The 10288-nt window shown below is 45.6% G+C and overlaps 2 protein-coding genes across 3 annotated transcripts; both read right to left on the minus strand.

The window, feature by feature from the left end:
• Window positions 1-6020: 6020 nt before the first annotated feature.
• On the minus strand, window positions 6021-8432 carry LOC108651369 (uncharacterized). 2 transcript variants are annotated; one of them, XM_018100995.3, is made up of 6 exons: window positions 7490-8432; window positions 7120-7430; window positions 6911-7059; window positions 6589-6848; window positions 6234-6516; window positions 6021-6170 (listed from the first exon to the last, which is right to left on the minus strand). In XM_018100995.3, exons 1-6 carry the CDS (start codon window positions 8203-8205, stop codon window positions 6087-6089), a joined length of 1803 nt encoding a protein of 600 aa, XP_017956484.1. In that variant the 5' UTR covers window positions 8206-8432; the 3' UTR covers window positions 6021-6086. The 2 variants fall into 2 exon arrangements, with proteins under 2 accessions (XP_017956484.1, XP_017956483.1); XM_018100994.3 differs by having other exon boundaries at window positions 6023-6516; window positions 7490-8431.
• Window positions 8433-8950: 518 nt separating this feature from the next.
• On the minus strand, window positions 8951-10272 carry LOC108651371 (uncharacterized). Its single transcript, XM_018100996.3, has one exon. The coding sequence runs from the start codon at window positions 10260-10262 to the stop codon at window positions 9063-9065; it is 1200 nt and encodes a 399-aa protein (XP_017956485.1). The 5' UTR covers window positions 10263-10272; the 3' UTR covers window positions 8951-9062.
• Between the last annotated feature and the right edge of the window lie 16 nt (window positions 10273-10288).

The following is a 10288-nucleotide window of genomic DNA, read 5'->3' on the forward strand; positions in this document are numbered from 1 at the left end:
ATAGCATAAGCTAGTACTTTTAATATAAATTTGCACCCATTAAAGTTAGTTTCCAACTATGTAGACATGTGAATAGCTGAAATAGAGTAGAACTTATTGAGTATAAATGGTAACTCAAAAATCATTGAACTCCTCTTTGCTTTATTAACTACGAAAGTAAAGGGTATCTATGTCGAAAATGTTGAACAAATTGGTTTCTAATTTCAAAGTATATTCAGCACTCTATAAAACTCTCTTTCTCTCTCTCTCTCTCTCTAACTATACCTCGCTTGCACTCGTTCTATGTATGCAGCTTAAAATCTTTTTTAAAACAAAAACTTTCGCAGCAACCCATTGTGCCAGCGGGGCGTGCCAAGACACACACTAGGTTACACAGTCACACACATACACACAGACTCACTCAACACACACACACACACAGATACTCACGCTCGCACATACCCACATCAAAAGTCAAATTGTGAGCAGCGAAGCGATTCGAACTACTCTTTGGAGTCAGAGCCCGTCTCGTGTCTCGAGTTTCGACTGACTGGAGCAGTCAGGTCTTGTAAAAATGCATCACGTAACCCGAGGGTTGGCCACGGCGCCTGGCAATATGATTAGACCCGCAGCCTGTGGACGGGCCAAAACTTTTGTCAGCAGGCCGACATAGGAGCTAGAGCAGGAGCCGGGGCAGTTGGTGAGAAGAAATCAGCGCCATATGCAGCCACAGACCAAAACTAAAACTGGGCAATAAAAATTTGTCGCCCAGCCAATAAATGTGCCCAAAAAAAAAAAAAAAAAACAAAAAATGAAATAAAAAAGCCAAGCGGCACAGAGACAAGGAGCATTCAGAGCTGAGCGAAGCGAAAAACATTTTCATTGCTGCCACAAAAAAACAGTGAAAATAAAAACTAAAACTTGCCACAGCGCAAGGTGGCTCAGGTTGCTGTCCAAACAGATTCCAAGCAATAAAAAATTGAAATTAAAACTTCCAGTTGCTGCTGCTGCTGCTGCCACTGCACGTCTCCTGTCTCCCGTCCACTGTCCAATGGCCCCTGGGTCGACACAGTTTTCACGCGAAATGGGTCGCTCGAATTATGAAAGCCACAAATGCGGCTTGCTCCAAATGGCCCCAACAATGGAGCAGCTCATGCCCAGCTAGGTTAGCCAAAAGCCAAGAGCTGGACTAAGGATTCGATTAAACTAAACGAGTGGATACACACTCACATTTCGCATGATATATTTATATATAAGTGAATGACTCAGTAACTGAGAGACTGATGCTTGACTGATTCGACTGTGGACCTCTACATCAGTACAGCTAAAGGGAATTACCGATGATAGAGTGGAAGATATTTGATAGAACTACTTAAATGATGTTACACTCAGCTATAACTATAAATCAATCGTAATTGAATAATTGACTGAGTGCTGCTTCAATCAAAAGAAAAATTGAAAGATGATTGAAAGACAACTTTAATGACTGGTTGATCTGAACATATCCTAAGCAATGCATAGACTCCAGCTATGCATAAAGTCAATCTGTGCTCCATTAACTCTTAGCTTCCACCTCAGCTCAATCTAAGACTATGAAATTGCAACGATTGTTATACATTCTTTTGATTGAATGACTTACTTCAGTATATACCAATCAAGCCAATCAGCTTCTACCCATTCAATCACAATTGACTCCAATTCTTTTCACTGATGGAGCGGAAAATGCGTAAAAATAAAATTGTAAACCTAATGAATACTTGCGTATTATTTCCAGTGAAAAGCCACCGCATCGAATGTCATTTCAATATAAAATTTGTCAGGCACTCAAAAATGTATAATAACAATAAAAAGACTTGACAAGTTCTATACGTATATATACATAAATATATATTCCTTTTTATTGTTTGTTGCTCTTAGCCCTAGCTGTTTTGTGTCCACTTTTTGCTCCCGTTGCCGTCTGAGTGCCCAATAAGGTCAATGGGCAGACTTTGCATTTTTTTCATTTTCATTTCCATTTAGATTTCCATTTGCATTTTCATTTTCAATTTTATATTCATCATTTGCATTTTTTCATTTCGCTGTTGTGAAAAATCAAACAAATTGCAGCCAAATTTTAATTGTTTTTCTGTCAACTGAGCCGCTCTACGAGTGCGAGTGCGAGAGTGTGTGTGTATCTGTGTGTGTGTGTGTGTGTGTGTGTGTGTGTGTGTCTAATCAGTATTGCTGCGCACACACATCCAGCATATTTCACACATCGTAGCAGCAGTCGACAGAGCCGCCTCATAAGAATAATGTGCGACACGTTCGAGCATAAACCGAATTAAGTATACGCCACGTTTGCCAGCTAGTCAGCCAGCGAGCAGCCAGCAGACAATCTGAAGCTGGAGCTGGCGCTGGAGCAGAGCAGTAGATGTGGGAGAGGGACAGAGAGAGCTGCGGCAACTGAATGGACGCGTGGCCACAAAAACCAACTGCACACACGCAAACATACACACGCACACACACACACACACACAACCAGTAGCGCAGTCGCTTACAAATATTCACAGGGACAAGCTAACACTCGCATTTTTATGCGTTGTAGCAGCTCCAAAGTGGCAGCCAAACACACACAAACAACACACACAAACACACACACATACATAATATGGTTCCTTTGGCAGCATGTGCTAAATATATATGCATACTTGCATGTAAGTATGTGTGTGTGTTTGGGTGTTTATATATACACTTGGAGAAAATATGCCTGAGATATGATTTATATGCAAGCATATACATACATACATATACATATACATACATGAAAATTGTAATAGTAGTAATACGATTTTCATATAATTATAAATTTATATAAATTGATGTACTCGTATTTCAAGCATATTTTCTCCGAGTGTATAGACACCCACTTACACACCCATATAAGTATATATATATTTCATTTTTATTTATGTTTTAATATATGCTATTCCTGAACTTTGAATTGGCTAACAAAATTAGCATTTGCCTAAATTAATTCAAATAAAAATAGATCAGCAAAGGTTCACCAGAAAAGTTCACACTTAGAGCTACTCATTGAACTCTGTGTTCAACCAAATGTGATAAGCGAGAGTAAATATTGAACGAAATAAATACTCAAATAGTTCACGAATCGAAAACAATTGACAGATATAACTAGAACTTTGCACTCCAGATATCGCGATCTTTTCACATTCTCATGCTGATTTTCTCCGAGTGTACAGCAAACCAAAAAGTTGAGATGCGAACGCCGAGCGAAAGGCCAACAGCGTCGGGGCGACGTCTAAGTGAATTTGCCTTAGTCAAATTTTGTGCCTGCCCTGGTCTGGCCTGGCCTGGACTGGCATTGCCTTAGGTCAGGCATTGGGCATTGGGCAACGTTAAAGGACTTTTAGCAACTGCTCCTTTGGGTGTCTTGTGGCGGCGGCTGTGGCTACTGCTGCTGCTGTTACTGTGAGAGCTGCATGAAATTTGCATTAATTTGCGTGCTGCTGCTGCTGCTGCACAATAAAAACCAAATTATTTCAAATTTTCAAATAAATCACAAATTTTGACCAAAATTCGGCATCAACAATAACAACAACAACAACAACATGAGCAGCTGCTGCCAAAACGTAGCTCTCAGCGACGCCAACGTCAACGCCGACGTCCATCATCGTGACCATTGCCGAGTTCACTGTGTCAATGGCTTCGGCTCTGGAGCGCCGACGAGAGCAGCCGAACGCCGACCGCAGAGCGAAGCTGCTGACTTAAGCGCGCGCTTGAGCACTACGAAAAAGCTCAAGAGTAACTCGAGTGACACAGGCTGAGTGGAACTCGAGTGTGCCGACAGCTCTGCTCAGCAGCGCCATTCAGTCAAGCAGCGGCAGCTGCAACACACACTTGGGTTTGTGACTCGACTAAGCCAAGACGCAGCTTTTCAACACGAATCTTGGGTTCATAAACTTTTTGTTAAGAGCCGTTATAAAGTGTTTGCCCAACCAAAGGATTTTCAACTTCAACAAATTTACATACATTAGACCTTATGGGGGACCGTGCCGGTGCGGCTGGCAAAAGGGGGTTTGTTTTGTTAACCGGCTCAGAGGGCAATTCAAATCCTTTTACTTCCGCTTTAAGCAAAACAACGATAAGGCGCACGCTGAGACAGATGCGTCTGATAGCAAAGATTCACACTCAACCCCTGCGCAGCCACCCCGCATACCCCGTCCCCTCTAGCATACGCCTTCAATGCGTAAGAGAAAAAAAATATGATTACATATCGTATATTGTATATGGTATATTATGCACGGAGCTCGCTACCCATGCAGGAAAAGGGTTGACAGTTTACGCAGCTCTCCTTTATACAGTGCTCCCCCTGCCACGCCCTGCCACTCACCCTGCGGACACAAAGCTGAGACACTTTTAAGGCAATCAGCGCCCCAGGCTCAAACAAGACAGCGCATAAACAAAAACAACAACAGCAGTGAATTATAGTGAGACAAATGGCGGGTAGCGGACTTGCAGATACTCTGTACCGTTTGGATTATAGTAAGATTGTGAATGACTCGACTGCAAATAAGATATAAGCAACAAGAACTGGAAATTATAGTCCCCTGATAAATGACTAACTGGAAGATACTATTAATTACATCTAAATACACACACAACCAATATACCCTCCATGAATTCACCTACAGAGTATTACAACAACAACATTAGCAGCAGCAACAACAACAATGTCGGCATTCAATTTTTAATATTTGCCTTGCAAATTTCGCATAAAATGCATTTGTTGTCTGCATACGAGTCAGTCGCCGCCCACTGCCACGCCCACGCAAAACGGGCAAGGGACGGAAATGAAGGCAGGAGCCTAGCTGTAGACGGCAGTCGGTAGGCAACAGGAAGCAGCCAGCAGCCAGCAGATAGGCAGAGAGAAGGCGAGCGCAGAGCGGGGCAAAAAGGGTCAGCGACAAAAAGTGGGGAAAGTGAATGGGGGAAAATGGAAAATGAAGAGCGTGGGCAATGTCAACACATGGAAATTGCAAGGACAACAGCAAAAACTACCACGACTAGGTGAGCCAAGGAATAGTGCTATCGAAGGGATTGAGATAGGGAGTTGGGTGTGGGGACTGGGGACTGGGGAGTGAGGAGTGAGGAGTGAGGAGCAGGGAGACTACAACGGAAGCAATAAATTGGTTAGGTAAAAAGCTTGTCCTAGACGTAGACACATAGGCAAAAACCGAAACGCGAGACATGGTCGTAATTTGTGAGAGCGAAACGTTGGGTGGGATATGCAGATTGTGAGAGAAAGAGAGGAGTAGAGTGAGTAAGGCTATCACACGGAGTGCAGTTGCTTTGAAGCACAGTCAGCTATCCATAAAGGTATTTGCCCATGTGGCGGAGAACTAATAGAAAACGGGCAGTGGCAGCGGCAGAGGCAGAGGCAAAGGCAGAAATTGCCAGCCGACAGGGCCAACAATTATGGCCATAATATTTAAGAGACAGCAGGGAAATGGCTAATGGAAACAGGTAACAGTTATGTCTGGAACGACCACCTATAGGTAAGTATGTTTAAATAAGTGGTTGACTAATATTGTATATATATGAGATTAACTTGAGAAGCGAAGCCTTAAAAATATATTCTTATATAATATATAAAGGATTCATCAATACTTACTCAGGTCCCAGCAGATTGCTTGCAGGTGGCTTCGGTATAATTACATTGATGATGGTATGATGAAGATGATGAAGTTCGTTCATGATGATGCAGAGTATGTGAATTCCAAAGAATGTCATGATATCTGATATATGTATGTGTTTGGATGTTGAGCAATGAGAGCAAAGTAAATTATAATAATTAGCTTTAATAGCTTTAATAGTTTTTCAGCTAGGATCTTCAACTAACAAACATATTGATAAGGTAAACTCTCAAAACTGAGCTATTGTTGAGAATCCAGCAATCAGACCGATAAATAAATGAGCAGTACAATAGATTGATAGACAAGAAAAATGGGAGAGCTCTATCAAGACTCTAAAAAGTTCTCAAATAGCATCAAGCTCTAGGCACATAGAAAGACTAAGACTTGCTTTACTCTGGCAGCTCATCCCTCTCATTAATCGACGTGAACCTTCTTGATGGCCACACTGGTTATCTCGGCCTCCTTGAGCTGCTCGTCCGTGGTGGAGTTATAGATATGCTTCAAGTACAAATTGAAATAGTCGGTATAGTTCATCGGTGTGGAAATGCGATGGGTGCGCACCGGAAGACGCGGCGACAGCGACAACATGCTCGCCCACTGCCCGTCGCAGAGATCGTCGTAGCGCAGCAGGCCCACCTCGTGGCCGCCTAGGTCGCCCGGTCCCCGACACATGGGCTGCTGGCCATCCCACAGCTTCACGACGAACTCGCGTATCCAACGGGCCAAGTACAAGGCGCGACAGTCGCAGTGCCAGGGGTTCTTGTCCAGCTTAACGGCCACCAGTTTGTCGAGTCCGTGCAGAGCGCCGGTCGGCAAATACATTAGCTTATTGGAGTCGATGCGACTGGGGAGGAAAGGCGAGCAAAGGAGGACATCCAATGAGCCAAAGTGGTTAATTGAAGGGCAATAAACTCACAGTTTCTCCAGTTGGGTGAGCGGCTCGAATGCCCGGGCATCGAAGTGCTTCAGTACATTGTTATTCAGCATCAGTATTTTCAGGCTGGTCAGGCCTTTAAAGTCGTTGGCCTCCAGCGTGGTCAGGTTATTCGAGAAAAGCGTCAGCCGAGTGAGGGCGCTCACCTGCAGAAACAGGCCCGAAGGGATGCTGGACATGGAGTTCTGGCCGAGGAATAGCTCGTTTAGATTCTTCAGCTCCGCAAAGGCATGGCCATCAATCTGCAAGGAAATGACATTATGCAAATAGAGTTCCACTAAAACTCAATCAAATGGAAACTTACGTGACTAATGCGATTCATGGTCAAGTCGAGTGTCACCAGATTCACCAGATTGTTGAATATGTTGCCCGAGATTGATGTGATGCGATTGTTGTGCAGCATAAGGGTGCGCAGACTCGTCAGACCCTCAAAGAAGTCGTCGTCAATCTTGGCTGCAAACGGAAAGTATTATTCAATCGATTAGCCAAAACGAATTCGATTTAATGCCTCACCAATCTGATTCAAGCCAAAGTCCAAGGCCTTCAGCTTGGTTTGATACCGCATGCTGCCCGAGACGAGCTCCTCGATTCTGTTGCGCGACATGTCCAGTTCCTCGAGCATCAGCTGATCCCGGAGCAGATTGGGCGGAAAGTTCTTGATCTGATTGTCGCACAGATTGATGACAGTTAGCCGCTGGGCGTGATAGAACAGGGACTCGGGCAGAAAACTAATCTCATTCTTATTCAAATCCAACAGATTCAAATTGCGCAGCTTCCAGAAAGTTCGCGGATCAATGTCCTCCAGTTTATTGTTCTGGATGCGACTGCAGGCAAGGGGAAGAGAAAACTTAGATAGAGATTAATAGAGTTGGCGCTTACTCACAGCTGTAATAAGCTATCCAAGTCCTGGAAGAGATCGAATGGCAGAAAGTCGAGCACGTTGTTGGATATGTCCAGCTGCTTGAGCAGTGTCAAGCCACGAAAGGTATCCTTGTGCAGGGTGGAGAGTGAATTGCGGGACAGATCGATGGCCACCATGTTCATGGGTATGACCTGGCTGACGGGCACCGTCTTGAGGTTCGTGTTCCAGCAGGTGAAGCTCTTGGTGTCCGGATTGCAGCGGCACACCCCAGATGTGCAGTGGTTCCACTCCAGCTCGCTGCCGCTGGCCAAGTGCCAGATAGGCTGCTCCACGGAGCGCAGTCGGCTCTCGATCTGCCTGACGCGCTTATCGAACTCCGAGAGATTGAAGATCGAGGTCACATCTCCGTTCGCCAATGAGTCTCTGCCCTGCTCTCCCGACCTGCTTCTGGCAGTCTGCGGACTGGCGGCCATGAAGAAGTTCATAGTGTCATTTGGCAACGCCTTGATGAGCAGCAGCAGCTGCGACATGATCCTCAGCGTCTCGCAGGCATTCAGCGTGCAGTTTCGAGTGCCAGCTGAGAGCAGGGGCATGAGATACCTCTGGCGGAACTCCTCCAGGCTCTGGGCATCCTTCGATTGCTGCGAATGAGCTAGCGAACAGTCCAGAACCAGCAGCAGCAGCAGCAGCAGTAGCAAGAGGCAGGCGAGTATCCGATTGAGTGAAGACGACGACATGGCAGCCACAATGAAGTGCCCCGCGAGCAGTCGAAGCCTATTTATACCCCTTCAACGGCTGCATAATTCACGTAATTTGTGAAAATTTGCACATTTGCATCCAGCAATTACCTTAAGTAGTTCAGAAAGCCACATGGGAGCCCAGCTGAGCCGACGATCTGAAGCAACTGTTGTTTATATACACTTCTTATGCTATAAACTAGAGAGCTACTGTTATTAATATAACTATTAAATGAATCATTATATCTATTGGCTTTAGCTTTAAAGGTCGTTCTGTCAGAGAAGTTTTACTCCTTGAGATAGAGATGAATCAAAATACATTTTAAGCATATTTCCATATCTTATATACCAAATTCGTTCAGTATTTCTCTCAAAGGGTATTCTCAACTCGTTCAACTTGACAAAGTATAGAAAATTAAAATGCTTGGGATCTATAACGTTAGCTCATCAAAGCTGAATAAACTCATTTGGCTCTCAGCTGACAGCGCCCTCTACAAGCACCTTAGCGCAATTACAACCTGTTCCTAGTATTTCAGTAATATTTTATTTGTTCCCACTATTCATTATCCCTTTATAAACTGTCACTCGTATTATCTACTCCCACTATTATCCTTAAATGAAAGAAAATTTCTCCTGAGATGGCGCACTAGAATTAAAGCGAATTCGTTTAAGCGCTACCTAGCGTCGTTTGCTTTGACTGTGCAGCGCTCTCCTACGTCCACTCCGAGAAACAAACTCAGCGCCATCTGGCTGCAGCACAGTTTATCATACCAAGCGCCATCTCGCGGCAGCATAGATCTTTACAATTTTATATAAATTAACTGCTGGATATTTGGAATTTCACATTTGCTATCTATCTACGCACGAAGATAATTTGACTTATTGGACGCGAAAGCCAACTGCAACGACGGCACGCAAAGGAAATCCGCAAGGCGTTTGAATTTGGCCAGCATGATGTTCGGAAAGGACAGCGCACCCAGGTCGTCCACGCGCAGCATGTGGGCCTTCTCCAGCTCGCCAGCCAGCCTGACAGGCTTCGATGTATCAAAAGGAATGCTATTCTCGATTCGCTTCTTAAAATCATCCAATCGCTCCTCAAAGTCCGGCACAAACACGCACGGATCCAAGGCGAGCATGACAAGACCTAAATTTGAGGTCGGCCCCTTCCCCTGCTCCGCTTCCATGGAAACAACGCGCGTCGCATAGTTCGCACCAGACATAACTCCGCAGAGCACATCAATCATGGTGGCCAGGCAATAGCCATTGTGTCCGCCCGCAGGATTGAGTCGGTTGGCCCGGAGCGCCAAGCAGGGAAAGATGGTGGGATGGCCGCTCTCATCCATTGCCCAGCTACTCGGTATACGGTCATCATTTATAAACGCCCACTCCACGGCGCCCATGCTCTTCGTACTGGCTGCCATATCGAGCATAAAATGCGAGTCTTTGCCGTCTGCGCCAAATGCCAAGCAATTGGCTCCAATGCTAGCGTCCTGACCCCCCGGAGCCACCATCATGGCCGGGGTATTCGAGAGCACCAGCCCGATGCAGCCCCTAGCCATGGCGCGGAATGCATACCAGGAGGCCATGCCGATGTCATGGGATCTTTTGGCCACCACAAAACCAATGCCCGACTTCTGCGCCTTGTCTATGGCCAAATCCATGCAATAGTTGCCCACAAAGACGCCCATGGCGCCGTGGCCATCCACATGGGCAGTTACCGACGTCTGACTGATAATCTCCGGCTCGGCCGTTATGTCTACAGTGCCATGTTGCAGATCCTTCAGATACATCTCCAGCCGACCGATGCCCATGCCGTGGATACCTCTGTAGTCCGCCGCGAGCATGATGTCGCTGATGCAGCGCAGCTTCTCGAAAGGCACGCCCACCCGTCGCAGGCAATCGTGAATGAATCGACGCGCCTCACCTTCAAGGACCAGAGAAGTAGGCGTCGTGTCCGTCACACTGTCGCGCTGGACGACGGGCTGGCCATAGAATCGTCGGTACTGCGAATGTCTAATAGTCGCCCCTTGTAGGAGTTGCCCGAATTTGCTCAACATATTCGCTTCCTTTTTTGAATTTCAGG

Source organism: Drosophila navojoa, chromosome 4 (genome assembly GCF_054131105.1).
Source record: "Drosophila navojoa isolate 15081-1374.11 chromosome 4, UAZ_NAV_1.0, whole genome shotgun sequence".
NCBI classification, from domain to species: Eukaryota; Metazoa; Arthropoda; class Insecta; order Diptera; family Drosophilidae; genus Drosophila; species Drosophila navojoa.